Below are 23,267 nucleotides of genomic sequence, written 5' to 3'. Positions count from 1 at the left end.
CCCTCAAGTGGTACAGCCCAGGCACCAGTTCACTAGCCAAGTGAGAGCAAGACGGCAGAGACGGTGCACACAAGACATTCAACTGTGACAAAACAAGTGTACAATGCATAGAAATAAGTTTTTCTGAAAACAAAAACAAAATTGTTTCTGCAGAATTGCAGTTAGATGGTTCTTCTTGAAATTCCTCTCATTAAACAAGCATTCAGCAATTGTATTTGGGCATATCTTGAACAAAATTCCAGCCAAACTAGGGAAGGGAACATTCATATTAACAAATGAAAAATAAAAATCCTTTTTATTGATGAAATCCCCTTTAGCTTGGTTTTGCTGAGCTCTAAGTAAGCATGTAGGAAAGTGCCAGGAATGCCTGAGGTTCTGCTTAAGCCACCAGCTTGATAAGTGAAGAACTTGCTATGTGAACTATTGAGCTTGCTATATCACTGGAAACTAGGATGATAAATTGGGCAATGCTTGCTTAAGCAATGTATGACAAAATAAGGGTATCAAAGTGCAGCTGCCTACAAGTTGATCACGCAAGAGCATGTTGATCACAATTTGCATTCCTCAGGAGTTGACATGATAGGTGGAATGCTATAATTGGAGGTGTTGAATCTTTCTGTGTTCTGTGAAGCTATAACTGTTTCCTTTCACATGTTTGGATGTGGTCTGAGTTTCTTGCACCCCACAATAAATTGTTTTCTCCTCCAAGTGTGGGACCCCAATCATCAAACTGTAAATATCAAGTAAACAATAAAAATCTATGATGCTGTTAAGGTGCTACACTCAATATGCCAGCAAATTTGGAAAACTCAGCAGTGGCCAGAAGATTGGAGAAGATCAGTCTACATCCCAATCCCAAAGAAGGGCAGTGCCAAAGAATGTTCCAACTACCGCACAATTGCACTCATTTCACACGCTAGCAAGGTTATGCTTAAAATTCTACAAGGAAGGCTCAAGCAGTATGTGGATCGAGAACTCCCAGAAGTGCAAGCTGGATTTAGAAGAGGCAGAGGAACCAGAGACCAAATTGCAAACATGCGCTGGATTATGGAGAAAGCTAGAGAGTTCCAGAAAGACATCTACTTCTGCTTCATTGACTATGCAAAAGCCTTTGACTGTGTCGACCACAGCAAACTATGGCAAGTTCTTAAAGAAATGGGAGTGCCTGATCACCTCATCTGTCTCCTGAGAAATCTCTATGTGGGACAAGAAGCTACAGTTAGAACTGGATATGGAACAACTGATTGGTTCAAAATTGGGAAAGGAGTATGACAAGGCTGTATTTTATCTCCCTGCTTATTTAATTTATATGCAGAATACATCATGCGAAAGGCTGGGCTGGATGAATCCCAAGCTGGAATTAAGATTGCCGGAAGAAATATCAACAACCTCAGATATGGGCAGATGACACACCCTTGATGGCAGAAAGTGAGGAGGAATTAAAGAACCTTTTAATGCGGGTGAAAGAGGAGAGCGCAAAATATGGTCTGAAGCTCAACATCAAAAAAACGAAGATCATGGCCACTAGTCCCATCACCTCCTGGCAAATAGAAGGGGAAGAAATGGAGGCAGTGAGAGATTTTACTTTCTTGGGCTCCATGATCACTGCAGATGGTGACAGCAGCCACGAAATTAAAAGACGCCTGCTTCTTGGGAGAAGGGCAATGACAGGCCTAGATAGCATCTTGAGAAGTAGAGACGTCACCTTGACAACAAAGGTCCTTATAGTTAAAGCCATGGTTTTCCCAGTAGTGATGTATGGAAGTCAGAGCTGGACGATCAAGAAGGCTGATCGCCGAAGAATTGATGCTTTTGAATTATGGTGCTGGAGAAGACTCTTGAGAGTCCCATGGACTGCAAGAAGATCAAACGCATCCATTCTTAAGGAAATCAGCCCTGAGTGCTCACTGGAAGGACAGATCGTGAAGCTGAGGCTCCAGTACTTTGGCCACCTCATGAGAAGAGAAGACTCCCTGGAGAAGACACTGATGCTGGGAAAGATGGAGGGCACAAGGAGAAGGGGGCGACAGAGGACGAGATGGTTGGATAGTGTTTTCGAGGTTACCACCATGAGTTTGACCAAACTGCGGGAGGTAGTGGAGGACAGAGGTGCCTGGCGTGCTCTGGTCCATGGGGTCATGAAGAGTCGGACACGACTAAACAACAAACAACAAACAATAAAAATACGCTAGATCACTAAACTCTGGCTGGATGTAGACACATCAAATAAGCGTTTTAGTTTAAAGCATTGTAAATTTAAAACAGGTAGAGAAAAACAGGACTCCACGTCGTCATCTGGTGGCAAAATGTTACATTGCACATACAACACATATAAATTGCTTTTTCTCTATCAGTCTAACTGAGTCCTCTGATAGCATGCCCTTTTGAAAAATCAAAAACACAATCCCTGGAGCATACTGTACTTACCGGTTGTTAAATCTCTGGTTATGGCATCACAAGATTCATTAAATACAGATTGCTTAAGATCAAAAGATGAGCTTGGTTACTGCTCATTACACCTAACGCTCACCACCTGTCATTGCTATCATATCAGGTGATGCTTTGCTTTCAAAAAGTGATTTCAGAACCACAAACCACAGTGATGAGCTTTGCAAACCAAAGGTTCATACAGGTTCATACTGGGCTGTTTGAAAACTGTCTCATTTCGTTCGAAAACTTCCAGATTTTGGAGGTTGAAAGGGTAGCACTGAGTTCTTTGAATGCCCTTCCTTTCCAATGCCAACCATCTCCTAAATCAGGAAGGGATTTGCATTGGAATCCCTTGCTAAAACAAAGCAGGGTGTTTTCATGCAAATCCCTTCCTGAATCCTGAAATGGCCTTGTAAGCCACATTGGACCCCTAATGGGCAAAGCTTATTCTACAGGCTGAAAAGATAGAGGCGGTTTTGCCCTCCCAGACTTTAAATTATATTATGAAGCTGCATGTTTGGTATGGATTAGGGACTGGATGAAGTTGGAAAAGCAAGAAGCATTAGATCTGGAAGGACATGACAATAGATTTGGTTGGCATGCATATATATGGCATGGGAAAGGGAAAGTACATAAAAGTTTTTATAATCACATAATTAAGAAATCACTAATGAGAGTATGGGAGTGATATAAAGATTTATTAGAACAGAAGGCTCCTTGGTGGTTTTCACCACGCGAAGCTTTACTGCTCAAACCACTTGGAAAGAAAGGAAAGTGGCTTACGTATGCTGACTTTTAAAGAATCAAGAAGGAAAATGGAAATTAAGAGATCATTTTCAGAGTTGGTTACATTATTGGCAACTACACGAGATATACAGAGAAGATAACAAGAAAGGATTCAGTTATACGACATCTAGATTTCAGAAGCAAGTTGTGGAAGGGAAAGTAAAGTTGCTGAAAGGCGCATACAGTATTCTGCTAGAATGGGAAACAAAAGATGAGGAGGTGAAATCAGTCATGATTAAATGGGCACAAGATATAGGCCATAACATAATGTTTGAAGATTGGGAAAGATTGTGGAAAATTGATTTAAAATTTACAGACTGTTCTTTACTGAAAGAAAGCTACAGTGGTACCTCGGGTTACATACGCTTCAGGTTACATACGCTTCAGGTTACATACGCTTCAGGTTACAAACTCCGCTAACCCAGATATAGTACATCAAGTTAAGAACTTTGCTTCAGGATGAGAACAGAAATCGTGCTCCGGCGGCGCGGCAGCAGCAGGAGGCCCCATTAGCTAAAGTGGTGCTTCAGGTTAAGAACAGTTTCAAGTTAAGAACAGTCCTCCAGAATGAATTAAGTACTTAACCCGAGATACCACTGTATATGAAAACGATGTCTAGATGGTATATAACACCAGTACAGATAGCAAGAATGTACAAAACTGGCTCAAATATATGTTGGAAATGTAAGAAAAAAGAAGGGACTTTTATCATATGTGGTGGGATTGTAGCGAAATTTTAAAAAATTGGGAAATGATATACAATGAATTGAAGAAAATGTTCCAATTAACATTTGTAAAAAAGCCTGAAGCATTTTTGTTAGGGATTGTCAGAAAAGACCAGCCAAGGAAATTGAAGAACATATTCATGTATGCGACAATGGCGGCAAGAGTCTTAATAACACAAGGATGGAAGAATGAAGAAATCCTGACAAAAGAACTGTGGCAAGGGAACTTGATGGACTATGTGGAACTGGCAAAACTGACGCACAAACTGCGTGATAAGAACAACTGTGACTTTAAAGAAGAATGGGAACCTTTTACAAAGTACTTAAAGAAACAACAAAAAACCTTGGCAGGTTTTGAATAAACAAACACAAATTTACTGTATTTTTCGCCCTATAGGACGCACTTTTTGTGTGCGTCCTATGGGGTGAATGCAGGCTTCAGGAAGCTATCCGCAAGCCGTGGGAGCCCGGCGAGAAGTCGCGCAACTCTCCCACAGCTTGCAGAGAGCTGACTGCAGGCTTCGGGCTTCGCGCAGCTCTCCGCAAGCCGTGGAAGAGCTGCGCGACTTCGGGCAGATATTCGCAAGCCTGGGGAGACCGGCACGACTTCCCGCCGGGCTCCCAAGGCTTGCGGATAGCAGCCTGTTCTAGGGGCTGGGGTTGGGGGAAGCTCGGGCTTCCCCTGCCCCAGCCCCGCGCCTGCGGGGGGAAATAAAATATTTTTTCTTTATTTCCCCCCCAAGAAACTAGGTGCGCCCTATGGGCCGGTGCACCCTATGGGGTGAAAAATACGGTGTTATTGGTAACATATAGACAGATAAGTTAAGGATCTTTACAATTTTATAATATACAGAGAATAACGTGCTGAAAAACCAGAGGGAGAAGCTGAGGGAAATCTGGGCGGGGGTGGGAGGGTCGGTTTTTCCAGGGGAGGGGGGAGGGGAAATTAGGGGGGAAATTAGGATGATATGTCTTTGATAAATTGTTATGCTGAAATTCTTAATAAAAATTATTTTAAAAAAAGATTATTCCACAGGCTGGAGCTTCACCACCCCCACATACCCTGTAAGGGAAAAGGTGTTTTTCACCTCCTAAAATTAAAAACTTTAGTTGGTGAAAAGCATTTGAATTATACTTTTCTTTATACAGAGTGATAGGTAAAATAGCACCAAGTTTAGCACTTGTTTTTTGTGCAGTTTTATATAAGAGAATAAATCTCAATTTTAGTTTTCTTTGCTGTTCTTTCCTCATCTTCCTCTACCTCAGGGTATTGAAGGTTGTCTTTCAGAAATCCAGTGGTCTCAGCAATTAGCACCAAGTCCTCCGCAAAATGTAATGTATCATTGGCACTGTGACAAACATCTTTGAACATCATTTATTGCTACATCACATACATTGCCAAAGGTAGGTCTTAATTATTGCAACAATTATTGCCGGAATTAATTGTTGCAACAAGCTCTGCAGACATGTGCAGACAGGATGGGTAGCCACTGTTAACACACTTGTAACAGGGAAGACGTGCCACAAATGTACGCACATGATGCCTCCCTCTTCAGTAGGTTCTGATGGGCATAGTTCCAAGAGGTAAAAGGAAAGAGGCTGCTTGTTTATGTTGCACTGCTTGTTTATGTTGCACTGTGCATACAAGACACTCCAAGCTCATTTCAACATATTCCTCTTTATCTTCAAGCTCAAGAGGGCTGCAGCAGGGACACTCACCTAGAACAATGATGCAAGTGCAATTTCTTCTTGCTGTAGGCATGGAATACAGTGGTACCTCAGGTTACAAACACTTCGGGTTACAGACTCTGCTAACCCGAAAGTAGTACCTCGGGTTAAGAACTTTGCCCCAGGATGAGAACAGAAATCGCACGGCAGCGGTGCAGCAGCAGCAGCAGGAGGCCCCATTAGTTAAAGTGGTACCTCAGGTTAAGAACGGTTTCAAGTTAAGAACGGACCTCTGGAACAAATTAAGTTCGTAACCAGAGGTACCACTGTACCTAGACGCATCTTATACCTTTTTGTATCATCACCTACTTTTGAGAGGCGTCTTCCATGAATACGGTCTTAAGAGTTAAAAGTAGGATTCCGTTCTGGTTGCTGTTGCCAATTCCTTCTTTCCCAATATTTCCAGGCCACAGATCAAAATCTCACCCAACTCTTGCATTAAAATCACCCAGGAGGATGACTTTATCTTTCTTAGGCACCTGTGTTAAGATGGTATCCAGCTCCCTGACCACTAGCCATCCTGGGAGTTGGGAGTCCAACAATATGAGGACAAGTGGTTCTGCATCCCTGCCAGCTATGCCTCTCACCCTCGGAGCCCTCTGCAGTGATTTTAATCCATACAAACAAGATGGGGGCAACTACACGTCATCCTTCTGTGACAGAAGGATCTAAAAAGTCACGTACCTTGGCAAGAACCTTTGGGCAGGCATTGCCAGCAAGGGCTTCCCCTCTCCAACAGCTAATTGCTCAGTTGGAAGGTATCATGCAGAGACATCAGCGCACACACACACACACACACACACACATGCAAAGACACTCTGCAAGCCCTTTAGCCCTTGTAGAATGAAAGCTATAAAGCAAAGCACACAGACACCATTCAAAGAAATTGTTTTGTGAGATTTGAGCCTGCTCCTACATTTTAGAGATTTTAGCCAATGAGTGAAGTCAGAGCTGTAACTGGCAAGTGCTGGAAAGAAATTTATCACACAAGCAATATCCATGTTGCACAGGGAGTACTGTGCCTGAGGAAGCATGGGCTACTACCGCCCTGCAATGTAGCCTATTGTTGCTATACAGTGCTAAAATTACAGGGGAATCATAGAATTGCAGAGTTGGGAGGGACCATGAGGGTCATCTAGTCCAGCCTCCTACAATGCAGGCAGGAATCTTTTGCTCAGCGTGGGGCTCAAACCCACAACCCTGAGATTAAGAGTCTCGTGCGTTACCAACTGAGGAGAAGGCAGAGAAGGAGGCAGAAGTGCATGACAACCCTCCAGACTCTTGTGGGGAGGAATTTTAGGAAAACCAGGCAGGGGACTGTTAAACAGATTGCAACAGCAACATGGGGGTGGGAGGAGGTGATTAATTGCTTTCCCACCCATGGAGGGAAGCTTGAGGGTGGTTGCTGCTGGTGTGAACAATTAAACGGGTATATTCACATCAAAGGCACAAAGGCTTTTTTTTAACTCAAGAAAAGAAAAGAGTGGCCATGTGACCTGAGTTAATAACATTGCTAAAGTTTTTTAAACTTCATAACCAACAAGAAATACTGATGGAATGCACTGGTTGCTTTTTATCAATTTAATCCTGAGTTTATCCAAGCATTCAGAGGAGGGAAACCAAGATGATTAAGGGTCTGGAAACCAAGCCTTATGAGGAACGGTTGAGGGAGCTGAGTATGTTTAGCCTGGAGAAGAGGAGACTGAGAGGAGATATGAAAAACCTTTTAAAATGTGGGCAGTTCCAGAATTTACATCATGTAAATGCCAGGGAAAACCATTTTAAGTTGGCACCAAAAGGAAAGGACTATATGTGTCCCACTGTTACTACACAATGCGCTGCTCCTGGCTGTGGAACCTCAAGAAGCACCTCTCCTAACAATCTTTACAATTGGAGATAAGATAATTGGAGATAAGAAGATTCATTATGCATGACAAACTGAATATGTCCCAAAATGGGATTCCATAAACAATTATTTTGGAATTTGCATTGATGGGTATTCCCCACCCCCCTTTACACTGCCTTTCAAGACCTAACATGGAGTCTTTCAAGTCTATTTTCTTTAGGACATCAAGTCAAGGAATTTGTGAACGGAGTAGTAATGATACAAAGGAGTACTTAAGAGAAAGGTCTATGAGGAATGATATCAATTTTCTGAGCAAGGTGTCAAGCGGCTGCCAGCGACTTCCGGCTGCTTGCCCAGGAACGTATAAAGACAAGGGAATATTTCTTACCGTCTGCTTTTTATTCAGTATTTACAGAGAGAGGCTATAGAACCCAGCCTCTTGGATAATGGCGTTGTCCCGAGTCAATCTCCACCGCACACACACACCCCGTCTCTCCAACTTCCTCATTCGTCATTCTCACCGTCTCTCCTACAGGTGCTGCTACGTGCCCTCTGTCTTTGAGCTCTTTGCTCTCCTACTTTTAAGGCTCGCCGGGTTCTGGGAGATGGAAGGTCTGGGATGCTTTCTAATAACAACCTGTCAGCCGAGTGTTGTTCTGGCTCCCCCATGATTTCCCAGCTTTCCCCCTCATCTGCCTCTGAGCTATGACCTCCTTCAAACCCCTGTTGTAAATCTATACTGTCTTCCTCCTCCCCGGAAGGGTCAAGCTAGGGAGGCGGTCTCCAACATCCTCCTCTGACCAGTCTCTGACACAAAGTTGGTGGAACATGATGCTGGGGAGATGATAAAAGATGTAAGAAATCATATCTGTGATTGAAGATGGGAATGAACTGTATGAGATGTATGTAGGGCACTGGTTAAATTGTGGAGTAGGCACATGTTTCTTCCTCCTGCGGTTTCAGCATCCCATCGCTGGCAACATTTCCTTCTGATGCTACAGCCTTTGCCAACCTGGTGCCATGACATGTTTTGGACCACAACCCCCATCCAAGCACCTGGAAGGCACAAGGTTAGTGAAGGCTGTCATAGTGCAACAATGCACATCTGTACACATAGCCCACCAGAAGTAGGACACTGTGCAGGCTTCACATGCAGCACAGAAAGAGTCCAGAGAATGAAGTATGGAGATGCAGAGGAGTCAGCTGTGGAAGCCTGGGATGAGAATCAACATCCTATACCCCTTTGAAATGTGTTTTATTTTCAAATTGACAGACCACAATTAGGGCCATCGCTCAGCCTCCCAAAGGTCCTGTTCCCTGGAGACAGAGTCTGAGCTTTCAAAGAGGACTGAGCTTACAATGTTGAGTGCTGTGAGGCTAGAAAACAGGAGCAGCTTGAAAACACAATTTGCCAGCTACGCAAATTCATCATAACTCAATTTGTCATTTGAGTTCTCAGCTATGGTTAGAATCCAGTGGTCATCGATATGACAACCCTAAGTGCACGAGTCAGCAGAGGCCATCCCAGGCACCCACAATATTACACACCCACAACCCACACACCAAAACTTGGCTTGAAAGCAGCATTTTTTCCTATCACAAATGATAAAATAGTTTACAAGATGTGCTTTGTCGTACAAGACAAAGATAGTTTACAAGATGTGCATTGACGTAGGGTGTGTGTAGCAACACAACAATCAACCCACTTTACAGATGTGCCAACAGGTCCAGAAAGATTGGAAAGCCAAAATACATGTATTGGGTTGTAACAAAGTTTTACTCATAGTAGACCCATTGGACATTGTGAACACTGGAAACAATCCATTATTTAAGATCTGAGGAAGAATTCCTATTTACTGTACTTCAGAACTTTTGTTCATTTGCAGATTCAAAATAAATCCACTGATAAATTCTTATATTCATTCAGATAAGATTTCTGCAGTTACTAATAAAGAAATCTCATCATTGCATCTACACCAGGGATCGGCAACCTAAGGCCCGCGGGCAGGGAAAGGCTGGTTGGGCGAGTGGACCTCATTCTGTGCACACAAAGACTTGGTGGAATCCCACCCGACCACAATAACGTGGCCTGAAGAGCTACTGCCTGTCTGAGTAAGCAGTACTGGGTGAGATGAACTGCTGGTCCAACTCAGTAGAAGGCAGTTTCACACCCAGCTTGAATTTGAGTAAACAAGCTTAGCAATGAATGCCAGTATTCACATCTTGAGGCAAATATCTGGTAGCTGTTGAAACAAAAACTACAATACGGATAATTTAAGTATAGATGCGTGTCAGGGAACTGACATCAGAGCGAGAGGCGAAGGGGAGGCTCCCAGATTCTGCTGGCGAAGGACCAAGCACCAGGGGGAGAAGCAGCTCGGTAGAGGGGGAAGGAAATCAGCGCAACACCAGGGATAAAGGGGGGCAGATTGGGGAAGCGGAGAGAGAGCTCCGGGACTCTTCACTGGACATCAGTGAGGAGAGCACAGGTCCCCCACTACCCACACCCTCCCTGCGCAGAAGACTCCCGCGCAGTGAGAGGAGGAGGAGATTGGGAGTCAAACGGCTTTTATGCTGGAAGAGGTTTAAGAAATGCCCACAGACAGATTCTGCCAGCGACTGAGACAGCCAGCCGGAGCTGGGCTTCCGCGCTGGTCATGGGACCGAGACAGCTCTGGTTGCCCTAACAGATGATCTTCGTAGACAGCTGGATCGAGGCGGGTCGGGGCTGCTGATTCTTCTAGATCTGTCAGCAGCTTTCGACATGGTCGATCATGAACTTCTGGACCACCGCCTTGCCGACGTGGGGATCCAGGGCACAGTCCTTCAATGGCTGCGCTCGTTTCTCTCTGGTCGGGGACAGAGGGTGGCGCTTGGGGGGGAATTGTCATCGCGCCACTCCTTGGTGTGTGGAGTACCTCAGGGTGCGATACTCTCCCCAATGCTTTTCAACATCTTTATGCGCCCCCTCGCCCAGCTTGTCCGGAGTTTTGGGCTGGGTTAGGGTTAGGTAAGCTAAATCCTTCGAAGACAGAGGTCCTGTGGCTGGGACGGGACGATATGGGATTGGGGGGGCAACTCCCATCTCTTGCGGGGGCGCAGTTAGTGCCAGCACCGTCCGTTAAGAGTTTGGGTGTAATCTTCGACACCTCCCTTTCCATGGAGGCGCAGATTGCAGCTATAACAAAGGCGGCATTTTTCCATCTCCGCCAAGCTAAGCAGTTGGCTCCTTACCTCTCTCGCCCTGACCTAGCCACTGTGATCCACGCGACGGTCACCTCCAGACTGGATTATTGTAACTCGCTCTACGTGGGGCTGCCCTTAAGACTGACCCAGAAACTCCAGCGGGTGCAGAATGCTGCAGCGAGACTCCTTACGGGGTCTTCGCTGCGAGATCACATTCATCCGGTGCTATATCAACTGCACTGGCTCCCGGTGGAGTACAGGATCAGGTTTAAGGTGCTGGTTTTAACCTTTAAAGCCCTATACGGCCTAGGACCCTCGTACCTACGGGACCGCCTCTCCTGGTATGCCCCACAGAGAAACTTACGGTCTTCAAATAAAAATATCTTGAAGGTCCCAGGCCACAGAGAAGTTAGGCTGGCCTCAACTAGAGCCAGGGCTTTTTCGGCTGTGGCTCCGACCTGGTGGAACACTCTGTCACAAGAGACTAGGGCCCTGCGGGACTTGACATCTTTCCGCAGGGCCTGCAAGACAGAGCTGTTCCGCCAGGCCTTTGGCCAGGGCACAGCCTGACTCCCTCCCTCGGCAATCTTCGCGGAGCTCTGGCCCAATAGTGGCCAGTGGCTTGAATTTAATTAATTTTATAATGAATGATTTTAGAGTGTTGTTTGTGTTGTACTTTTGTATTGTTTTATTGTTGTTAGCCGCCCTGAGCCCAGCTTCGGCTGGGGAGGGCGGGATATAAATAAAATTTATTATTATTATTATTATTAGAGAGGCGGCAGTTTACGCACGAGTAACTCATACCCATTACAATGCGTTTCCTAGTCAGGTCATAAAAGTTCTCTAGAAGAATCCCCTCCGCTGGCTTCACAAATTTGGTACACAGCTAAAAGAAAACTAGTCAGGGAACAAACACAGTGCTAAGGTCAAGTTATTAGCACAAGGCAAACACACTCAGAACTGGCTGAGTACCACGTTGAACTACACCACCAAAGATACATGCACTGGGTTGTAGTCAACAAAGTTTGATTCAGAGTGAACATGGTGAACACCGGAAACAATTAGATTCATATTTACTTCAGATCTTTTGTTCACATGCAGATTTAAAATCATGTCACTGCTTATCATTTCATCTGCTAAATCAGGTAAGATCTCTGCAGTTACTGATGAAGAAATCTCACCATTGCTTGATTGTGGGAAAGACCAGTCTGCTTCATGCCTCTTTGACAAGTCTTCTTTCTCTTCTGCAGTCTCATAAGTTGATCGGCGATTCCTTACAGAGATATTTTCTTCACCCACCATGGTGTCAGGCTAACGCACTGCAGAGGACAAAATTTACTTGTATGAAGTACCTCAGCTTTTTATGACCATGCACTTATCGTTCTTTATTATATGATGTATAATTATAATCATTCTAAGAACCTCAGTGCTCTCTCAATCTTTCTTTTACAAAACAAGTCCCTAGGCCTCCTGGCTGCCAGAAAACATTTCTAAATACACCACTTCAGACTGATGAAAGTTGTGAAAGTAGAGGATAGGGTTTGTTCAAAACCACAAACTGTTCCCTTCACTCTCTGAACCAGCCTCTCTCAATCTTGGTTGGGTCCCCAGATGTTGCTAGACTACAACTCCCATAATCTCTGACCGCTTGTTTTCCTAGCTAGGAATGATGGGACTTGTAATCTAACAACATTATCAGGATGTATGGTTAAAAAGCTGCCTTAAACTTGTATCTTTCAAAAGATTTGTTTTGGTTGATTATTGATGGAAGTTAAAGTTGCAGGAAATGTTATCTGACCCAATCTTTGTTCCTTTAAAATCTTCCATAAGGATAAGATTTCGCCACTTGCAGCCCTTGTGTTTAAGGTGACATCTCAGTTTAGAGGGATAAATCACACATACGCAGCACTTTTTTGCTGCCAGTTCTGATGATCCTTAACAAACCTTTTGCCCAACTACAGAGCCCTTTCCCCAAGCTGTAATTAAACCAGAAATCGTACAAATAACCATAGTTTTCCATTTCATCCAAGTTAGAAAACTATGGCTCCCACTTCCCAGCTTGGAACCCGGTGGGCTCAGCCTTTACGCACGGAAAGGAGAGGAGGAAGAGGGGACCAGCAGGCTTCCTTCGCTCCTTCTCCCTCTCTCCGCACGCCATCGCTCCCTCTCGACGGCGACCGGGAGATTCAGGAGGGGTACCTGCGCCCCCTCTCCAGCCCTTGACCGCCCCTCGCCCTTCGCCCCAGCCCGAGTCCCATCACCACCGTCCCCGCAGCGCCCACCTGAGTCTCCGTGTCTCTCTCCTCCTTGCGTCTTTTGCAGCTCCGCAAGCGGAGGGGAGCGCTATATAGCTTGGCTCCACCTCTGCCTTCAGGGCATGTAGGCGAAAGAGGAGGAGAAGCCGGAGGAGGAGATGGGAACCAGACACGTCGCTGCCCCCTTTGGAAACAGAATGGTGGACTAAATCACGCAGGGGGAACCTTTAGTCCTCCAGATGTTGCCAAAGGACAACTCCCAGCATCCTTGGACATTGGCTATGCTTGCTAGAGCTGATGGGAGGTTGGGAGCTTTGAGGATGGGAGGTTGTTCAGCAACATCTGGAGGGACTATGGTTCAGCACACCTGGGCTAGTTAGCTAATCCAGCAGTGCTTATGTTTCAGTCGAACAGTGCCACCTAAAGGCACCTTGCAGAAACTATACAGTTGGGAGATATCGGTAATGATTCAAGGCAAGCTGACGCAGGAAACTGTCCCACGGCGTTTAATACAGCTTGTGCCAAGGGAAGTGTTCATAGTATGGCAGCCAACCTCATGAGATTTTTTGTGGAACTAGAATATGGCAACCCCATTTTGGAACCAGGATATGGCAAGCACCTTGTCACACGGGGCAGCCAAAGAGGGCAGTTTTAATGGTAGAAAACAGCAGACCCATTGCTAGTCTGTAACATGGGCACAAGGGCACTAACCTGTGCAAGCTGTTTTTATTTCTATTTTCGATTAAGATATATGCTTATTGTAAACCACCCTGGAATCTACTGGACAAAGTGTTTTAAATAGTAAATACAGGCTCCACACACACCATATGTGGGAAATGACTTAACTGGTTATCTTGTATGTCTCCTGAATCCTGCCTTCTGTGTATTGCATGGAAGCCATTCTTTTTACAGGAGGTGATAATTAAAGTTTGCCGGTAACACAAAAGCCCTGTGCTTTAGGTCTTAAGAAGTCAGGAATGTCAGAGAGTCTCTGGTAGACCCACAGGTTGACAACCCCACCCCCTTGTTTTGGTTCCTATTCCTTTAACTGTAACATGGGATGTAGGAATTACGCATAAGAAGCTTTCCACATTGCTCTGCAATTGCATGATAGGTTGGTAGCAAGAGGAATCATAGCAGTAATAAAAAAGGGGGAAAGAAAAGAACAAGTAGATGGCAACCCTACATATCTCAAGAAGGGGGCAGTGGAGCTCTTTCACAAAGCTTGCCTCCACCCCAGGCCAAATGATCTCATACCACCACTACAAATTTGTCTTCCCAAAGCATTTGGTCTCCACACAGAGCGGCAGAAACAAAGGGGGTTTAGTAGGGGGAAACCCTGATATATTGGCTTGCCATCTGTTGCCATAGATGAAAACATCTGAACTAGGGCATTCTTGCCCCAATCTCCTTGCACTGCTGTTGCATTCTTTTCCACTATTTGAGCAAAAACTGAACCTACTACCACTACATTTAGAGTAACAAAGCCTGCAGAAGAGCAAAGAATGAAGCACCTAGGTAGCCAACAGCCTAGGACACCCCTGTTAAAACATCTGGTTGCTCATTGGCCACATGTATCATTATCTCCCAAGTATACATATCGTTTTCTGCAAGGTGCCATTAGGTGGCGGTATTTGACTGAAACATAAGTGCGGGTGGATTAGGTAAAGTTAAAGGTACCCCTGACCGTTAGGTCCAGTCGTGGAGGACTCTGGGGTTGCGGCACTCATCTCGCTCTATAGTAGTAGTAGTAGTAATAATAATAATAATTATAATAATAATAATTTATTTGTGCCCCGCCCATCTGGCTGGGTTTCCCCAGCCACTCTGGGCGGCTTCCACAAAGACCAAAAATGTAAGATGTCACACATTAAAAACTTCCCTGAATATTCCCTGTCTTCTGAATGTCAGGTAGTTGTTTATCTGATGGGAGGGTGTTCCACAGGGCGGGCACCACTACCGAGAAGGCCCTCTGCCTGGTTCCCTGTAGCTTTGCTTCTCGCAATGAGGGTGTTAGGATATTTCCATTCCACCTTAAAAGGGAGCAGGCTTTGTGAGTCACAGAGTCTGCGCATTTCCTGTTCACAGGATGTTTATGTTTTCTGTTGCTTTTGTTTTCTCTCTCGCTGCCTGAAATGCTGAAGCAGGCAGTCATGCTTTTCTCTGTTCTCACTAACGCAGAATAAACTTATATAAATAATGCTCTCCTGCGTGCATCTTCTGTTGTGCATTATCTGCTGATAAGAGCGTGCATCAGCCCTAGAACGTGGCAAGCTATTTCTGGAGCTTGTGTCGCTAATTGCTGATACTGCGTGTCTACGGGAGATCGATGGACGTCCGGAGGCGACGATGTGGGGCCGTGATGGACTTTGTCTCCCTGGCAGTATCCCAACAGAGGGAACCGCCAGAAGGCCCTCGGTGCTGGACCTCAGTTTCTGGGCAGAACAATGGGGGTGGAGACGCTCCTTCAGGTATAGTGGGCCGAGGCTGTTTAGGGCTTTAAAGGTCAACACCAACACTTTGAATTATGCTCGGAAACGTACTAGGAGCCAATGTAGGTCTTTCAAGACCAGTGTTATGTGGTCTCGGCGGCCGCCCCCAGTCACCAGTCTAGCTGCCACATTCTGGATTAGTTGTAGTTTCTGGGTCACCTTCAAAGGTAGCCCCACGTAGAGCACATTGCAGTAGTCCAAGCAGGAGATAACTAGAGCATGCACCACTCTGGCAAGACAGTCAGCGGGCAGGTAGGGTCTCAGCCAGGTGGAGCTGGTAGAAAGCTGCCCTGGATACAGAATTGACCTGCGCCTCCATGGACAGCTGTGAGTCCAAAATAACTCCCAGGCTATGCACCTGGTCCTTCAGGGGCACAGTTACCCCATACAGGACCAGGGAATCCTCCACACCAGCCCGTCTCCTGTCCCCCCAAAACAGTACTTCTGTCTTGTCAGGATTCAACCTCAATCCATTAGCCACCATCCATCCTCCAACCGCCTCCAGGCACTCACACAGAACCTTCACGGCCTTCACTGGTTCTGATTTGAAAGAGAGGTAGAGCTGGGTATCATCTGCATATTGATGGACACCCAGTCCAAACCCCCTGATGATCTCTCCCAGCGGCTTCATATAGATGTTAAAAAGCATGGGGGAGAGGACGGAACCCTGAGGCACCCCACAAGTGAGGGCCAAAGGGTCTGAACACTCATCCCCCACCACCACTTTCTGAACACGGCCCAGGAGGAAGGAGCAGAACCACTGTATAACAGTGCCCCCAGCTCCTATAGGCCGAGGGAGCCGGCGTTTGTCCGCAGACATGCTGGTCATGTGGCCAGCATGACTAAGCAGCTTCTGGCGAACCAGAGCAACGCACGGAAACACCGTTTACCTTCCTGCCAGAGCGGTACCTATTTATCTACTCGCACTGGTGGATTAGCTCAACACAAAGATGGCCAGTCAGGTTCCTCCATAAGTTCACAAGCAGTAGGGTATCAGCAGAATAAAGGTCCCAGGCATCTGGCACTCAGGGTACATTGCCTCTGAACATGGAGGTTCCATTTCCTCTCATGGTTGAAAGTTTTTCATAGACCTACCTTCCATAAATCTGCCCCAAAGTCTTTCTGAAAGATACCAAAACCACTGCCCAGCTCAGTCAGTAGAGTACAAGACTCTTAATCTCAGGGTCGAGGGTTCGAGACCCACATTCGGCAGAGATTCCTGCACTGCAGGGGGTTGGACTAGATGACCCAACTCTACAATTCTACGATTCTGCTATGCCCAGTGCTGATCCTAAAACTCAGCAGAGGAAGATGAATACGTCAGACATCATCACCACATCTCATTGCATAAGCTCATCGACACCTTGCCAGACAGACTAGCTTGTCAAAGACAAGAATCTAGTTAGCCTTCTGTTTGAACACATGCCTGTTGCATCCCAAAGCAATTCTGCTGTTTACCTGGACGGCCGGGTGACAGTGAGGTTGGAGGATGCACAGGAGTGCGGAATTGCTGGTGGCAGTTCCACTGGTGCAGCTGCACAGCCTCGACCTATTCAGATAAGCAGCAGCAGAGCCACTGACATCGGGAAGGCGGCTTAGCCTCTCCACACACATTGCTGCGGATGAGATGAAACCCAGCCCTGCCAACAAAATTGCTCGAAATACATTGCTGGATGGAGAACTTCCGAGTGGGTTCATCCAACTTTGTTCAAAGTGCTTTCAAGCTGGAATGGTTTCGCTGAACTCCTGTCTCCAGGATCCTGTTCTCCCCCAGGCAATATTTCAGCTCTGTTTCTCTCATTATCTTTTTAATGTTTCTTTTTTAAAAATTCTCTTAGTGCCCTGATAGAAAGGCAGCTTTATCAATCTTATTTCTATTATTTCTTGCCCACATAGCCCACCTTTCCACCAAATGTTGCTCAGGGCGGTTCACACCACCAGAAACACTGTTTTTGAAACATAATAAAACACAAAGTAATCTATAAGGATTACTTATAGTAATCCTTAAGGATTATAGATGGGATGCGGGTGGCGCTGTGGGTTAAACCACAGAGCCTAGGACTTGCCAATCAGAAGGTCGGCGGTTCGAATCCCCGTGACGGGGTGAGCTCCCGTTGCTCGGTCCCTGCTCCTGCCCACCTTTTTTTTTTTAATTGAATGGTTTTATGTTACAAAAAACAATACAGCCATACTACCACTAAATACAAGAAATAAAAATTACATACATCGATATGCTCCTGCCAACCTACCAGTTCGAAAGCACGTCAAAGTGCAAGTAGATAAATAGGTACCACTTTTCCACACAAGCCTGCTCAAACCTTACGGTCATCTTCAGAGGCCTTCCTGAAAGGCCCCCTCCCTCACAGCAGGTAGTGACTACCAGAGCAGGGCTTTCTCTGTCGTGGCCCCTGGCCTTCATACAATCCTTCCCACCACCACCACCCCGCCAGGAGGTTTGCCTGGTGTGACAGACAGCAGAGCCAGAGAAGATTGTCTGATGGTGTAGTGCCTCAGAAATCCCACCAGACGGCTGTAGCCTCTTTCTGATTGGCTACCAAGGCATCCAGTTGGGGGAGGGGGAGCAGCACTTTTGGAGGGAAAATAAAAGGAACCGTTTCTGAGGGAATGTCCAGCCAGCATGGGCAAAGCCAGAATGTATGTTGGGGGGGCAGAACCTCAGTTTGTATTGATTTAATTGATTTATTTGAAGGGGGGCAGCTGTCCCTCTCTGCCACACACACACACACGGCTGCGCTCATGCCAGATATAGATAGCGATAGGGAGGTGGTTTAAGAGAAACCGTGAGGTAGAGTTAGGAAAAGTGTGTTTCACATCCACCCTGAGGGAAATATCTACAGCTAGAGAAAGGAGTCTCTGGACTGAGTGTCTAGGGAGAGTATTCAGACAGGAGTGAAGTGGAGGAGCTGAGTTCGAATCAGGAGGGGAGAGATCTTCTAGAAAGAGAAGACTCCCAAACCAGTTAAGGCAGGGGTGTCAAACTCAAATTCATCGGGGGCCGCATCAGCAGTTTGGTCACCCTCAAAGGGCCAGTTGTATCTGTAGGACTTACAGTACAGGAGAGAAGGGTTCAGGCAGCCGTTGGATCTGTCACATCACAGGATGGCATGCGCTCAATATAAAAACAAGTGGAGGTTTCCTGAATGCATGTAAAGTGTAGGTTTCCTGTGTAGAACGGCTGGCGCCGCTAGAGGGCAGACGTTCCCTGGCTTGTAGGCTGCCGCGCATGCGCTGAAGAGGCGGCTTTCTTGTGTCAAAAAAAAAAGCGAGAATAAAAGGTGGCGGCTGGCGGCGGCTACACGGGCCACATGACGAGGTCTGGCGGGCTGGATTTGGCCCGCGGACCTTGTGTTTGACACCCGTGAGTGAAGGGATGGTGTGGGGAGATCCCCTGGCTCCACAGTACTATTTGGAGTACCTCAGTGAAGGAGGTGAGGACAGGTGACCCCACCTAGGCCCGAAGTCATCCGCCCCCCAAAGCAGGCTCAAAGCTTCTCAAAGCTTTTTAAAATCATTTTCTCAGCAGCTGAAAGGCATTAGCTAAGCATCAGAAGCATTTCGCTCTGCTGTAACAAAGGTCGCTTCTCAGGTAGCTGACCTTGCCAAAAGGTACATTCAACTTGCCACTTTTCCTTCCAATAGAGCAAGAGAAAAGAAACATATCTTGGACACGATGGAACGCAAGGCTTCTCATCCCTCTTTCCTGGGAAGAGTCCAAAAGAGTCCCAAGACAGCAGCTTTCTGTTCATGCTCAGGGGAACTCGTGGGGCAGGACTCTTGAAGAGGAGGAGAAAGGGAGGGAACTGGAAGGGGAATAGATGCTCTGTGCAAATGGCTGTGAAGCCGTGCTTGTTTTGTGAATCTTGCTCCTTCTGCCACCCCGGATGGCAGAATAAAGCTTTTTCTCCAAAACTATTCCTTGAGTGTCTGTTGACTCCCATTTCCCCGTCCCGGGCGCAAAGCTCTTCTCACCCGAGGCTAAAAAGGCTACATCAGGAAGTGTGAATGTCAAAAGTCTGTCTAAGAAACCAAAGTATGAAACTGTAACACCTAAGCAACAACTGAGGGAACTGAAGTCAAGTGTAATTTTTTTTTTTAAATAAATGTTTATTGAGGTTTTACAGATCAAAAAATTCATCATTTCAGATAGAACATTGCCATGAATAAAGCTCACATAAAAAACAGAAAAAACAAAGATATATAGCAAAAAAAGAAAAACAGAAAAAGAGAAAAAAGAAAAATCCACTTTCTTAAATTTACAAAATTCCATACCCCTCTGTCCTGACCTCCTCACATCTCCCTTTTTTGTATTCCTCTTTATTCCAATCAAATTCAGCAAATTCAAACCCTTATTTAAACCATGCTTAAATTATATTCTTCTAATTATTATGTCCCAATTTTTCATTATTTTTGCCCATTCCTCATCTTGAATACTATGACATAATATTATTCTGATCATAACCTCTTCTCCTTTTTATCATTCTTCTTTTCATTCACATTTAACCAAATCCCACAAGCCCTGTTACCTTCACTTCCCACATCATATTAACACTCAAACATTTTACAATATTTTTGTAAATAGTCCTTAAACTTTTTCCAGTCCTGTTCCATCAGTTCTTCTCCCTGGTCACGGATTCTGCCAGTCATTTCAGCCATCTCCATGTAGTCAATCACTTGCATCTGCCACTCTTCCACGGTGGGTAGATCTTGTATCTTCCAATACTTGGCAAGGAGTATTCTTGCTGCTGTTGTTGCATACATAAAAAATGTTCTATCTTTCTTTGGCACCCATTGGCCAACTATGCCCAAAAGAAAGGCCTCTGGTTTCTTAGGGAAGGTAAATTTAAATACCTTCTTCAGTTCATTATATATCATTTCCCAGTAAGCCTTGACCCTTGGGCACGTCCACCAAAGGTGAAAGAATGTTCCCTCAGCTTCTTTACATTTCCAGCACTTGTTGTCAGGCAGGTGATAAATTTTTGCAAGCTTGACTGGGGTCATGTACCACCTGTAAATCATTTTCATAATATTCTCCTTTAGGGCAATACATGCCGTAAACTTCATACCGGTGGTCCACAACTGCTCCCAGTCAGCAAACATAATGTTATAACCTATGTCCTGCGCCCATTTAATCATCGCTGATTTGACCGTTTCATCCTGTGTATTCCATTTTAACAGCAAGTTATACATCCTTGACAAAAGTGTCAAGTCAAGTGTAATAACCACCCTGAGACATGAGGGTATAGGGCGGTATATAAATTCAATAAATAATAGTAGGAATAAAATAACTGGAAATAAGCTGAGCTTTTTACCATCTAGTCTAGGAGCCTGTAGCATCTACCTGAAACGTAATAACGGAACATGAGCAACTGAAGTTTAAAAGAAGCTGTGCTTGATGAGAGGCCTGTCATATCCATTCAATTTAGTAAAATTATTAATAGGCTGTTTCCTGAAAGAACATTATCTCCTAAAATATTCCTTGTTTTAGCCACTGTGCTCTGTCAAATAAACCTTTCTTACTTGTTCAACTTCTGTTTGAGTCTCCAAGCATCTGATTTTTACCTCACACAAGAACCCAAAGGCGTAGCCAGGATTTTTCTTGGGAGGGGCAAGCTTTTGTTGGGGGGGAACCCTCAGATTTGTATTGATTTTGATTGATTTAGGGGGGCAGCTGCCCCCCCCCGGCTATGCCCATGCAAGAACCAAAAGATAACCTATGGTGGTTGAAAAATCTATATAATAGAGTGTTGTACGTAGTTTGAATCCGCTGTAATTCGTAGACAGAGGTGCTAGGCAAATTATTTATTTGCCGGGTCTTTTTCTTTCTTTGAAATAATTTTTATTTGGTTTTACAAATACTGTATAGAATTATAACAATACAAAATACACATACATATTTAGAGATTTTTCTGAATCTCTGGACTTCCCATCTTCATGGGTCCTATTGTCTACCTTTTCAACTGCATATTATTTCATAATCCATATTTTATGTCTCTCCATTTTGTCCATAATATTTGCTACATTGCAATCCTGTTAATGTTTGCTTACAGTGGTCTCCTAAATAAATTATAATTTCCCCCCATTCTTTATTGAAGTTTTGGTCTTCTTGGTTCCTGAGCTTTCCGATCAGTTTTGTCATTTCGTCATGATCCAACAGCTTAATTTGCTATTCTTCTCTGGGAGGGACTTTTGTCTTCTTTCCATCTCATCTCTGGACTAGTAACATTTGTGCAGCTGCCAGGCCTTTTAACATACCACTAAAGCTGTCTTTAACTGATTGTGCCCAGGGATCCCACTCACTTTCTTATTCTTTTGTTCTGTGTCTCTTGAGTTTTAAAACCGTGTGTGCATGGTATTGTATGAATTTGTGAGCTGCCCTTGGAGTTTTTAACTGAAGGGCAGCATAAATAACATCTTGTACTTGTGGCCATGAACATTACGCCCGTGTCCATGACTATTCCAAACGCTCAGGAAAACATTCAGTCAAGAACAAAATGTTCATATACCAGCTTTTGTGGGAAAGGATTAGCAAACGCACAGAAGAATGATCTGTATGGGGAAGGCTAAGGGCTGAGAAATTATACACAAAGAGACACTAGTTGTGGTGAATTGTAAACAGTGAAGCCAGAAGGAAAGGAGATGTCAAAAAGTTTGGACAATGATTGTAATAAACGAAAATCTGCCCTTATTCCCTTATAGGGGACACAAGAGCCCTTATAGAGTCCTTTGTAGGTTCTCCATCGGTCAGAGAAAAGAACAGAGACCAACCAGAGAATATTGAGAAGCAAAGTAGCTCATAATCCTGATTTTTATTGAACTGTTGCAACAGGGTGCTCCTCTCACACGCAGGAGAGGAGGACCCAGAACCAAGGTGTGCCCACCCTTATACAGACATTTTAAAATGCCCGCCCTGGAGTCCAAGACCACCCCAGAAACATCATACACACATCACAGAAGGGGTGTAGCTCAAGACCACCACCCCAGATACATCATACCTACATCGCAGAAAGGGCGGTCTACAGCAGAAATCTGAGTGCTTTGTTTAACTCCTGTCTGGCAAGTTACCTGTTAATGCTTACTTGACTGGATACCCTGGGGAGCCTGGCCAGTCTTTTCTAATGATAAATACTTAGTTCCTGAGCCAGGTCACAGGCTCACCCTATTCATACACAGACATACGCTTAAGACAGGATTTGTGAAAGAGGAGACAATGGGGAGGCTTTTCCTTTGACTTTGCAGAGAAAACATATGGTCAGTTTGGGAGTGAGTTTGGGAATGGTTCCAGGGCTGTTTTCCTGTGCTGCTTCAGACATGTGGTTTATGTATTTATGTACGTGTTTGCTTGGTACATTTATGAACATTTATTATATGTATAAGACCTTAATTTTTTTATTTCAATGATAATTAAAATAATTACAGGCTCCATTTGCAAGAAAGTCATTGATAACACAGATATCTTTGACACTGGCCAGCCAAATTACATGGAGGAAGAAATATTGGGGGCAATCAGGTAGCCAGCTGCTTGAGCAAGCTGATATGTATAAATTATTGGGTGTGATGTTTAAAAGCTCCGGTTCTTGGTTTGCACATTTGAAAGCCACATTTGCCACAGCCAGTGTAACTGCTAATGCTATTTTTCAGAAGGATCGGGTGGGAGGTTTGTTGTCCTGTTAGAGGTTTGTAAAACTAAACTATTCTCCCAGATGTAATATGGGGCCCTTGTGTTGGCAATACAGTGGTACCTCAGGTTACATACTCCGCTAACCCAGAAACAGTACCTCAGGTTAATAATAATAATCAT

At 44.9% G+C, this 23,267-nt stretch overlaps 1 protein-coding gene across 1 annotated transcript in view; it reads right to left on the bottom strand.

Annotated features, from left to right (window-relative positions):
* LOC128415274 (sterol O-acyltransferase 1-like) overlaps positions 1-14,225 on the bottom strand; it is a 64,359-nt gene extending 50,134 nt beyond the window's left edge. The window contains exons 1-2 of the mRNA XM_053391295.1: positions 12,984-14,225; positions 11,883-12,020 (exon numbers count right to left, since the gene is read on the bottom strand). Of these exons, the coding sequence (XP_053247270.1) occupies positions 11,883-12,003 (121 nt within the window). The 5' untranslated portion in view covers positions 12,004-12,020; positions 12,984-14,225. The remainder of the gene's footprint in view (positions 1-11,882; positions 12,021-12,983) is intronic.
* Positions 14,226-23,267: the final 9,042 nt, after the last annotated feature.

Source organism: Podarcis raffonei, chromosome 6 (assembly GCF_027172205.1).
Source record: "Podarcis raffonei isolate rPodRaf1 chromosome 6, rPodRaf1.pri, whole genome shotgun sequence".
NCBI lineage: Eukaryota > Metazoa > Chordata > Lepidosauria > Squamata > Lacertidae > Podarcis > Podarcis raffonei.
Note: the sequence above shows the minus strand (reverse complement) of the source record. Positions and strands in the feature narration are given on the sequence as shown.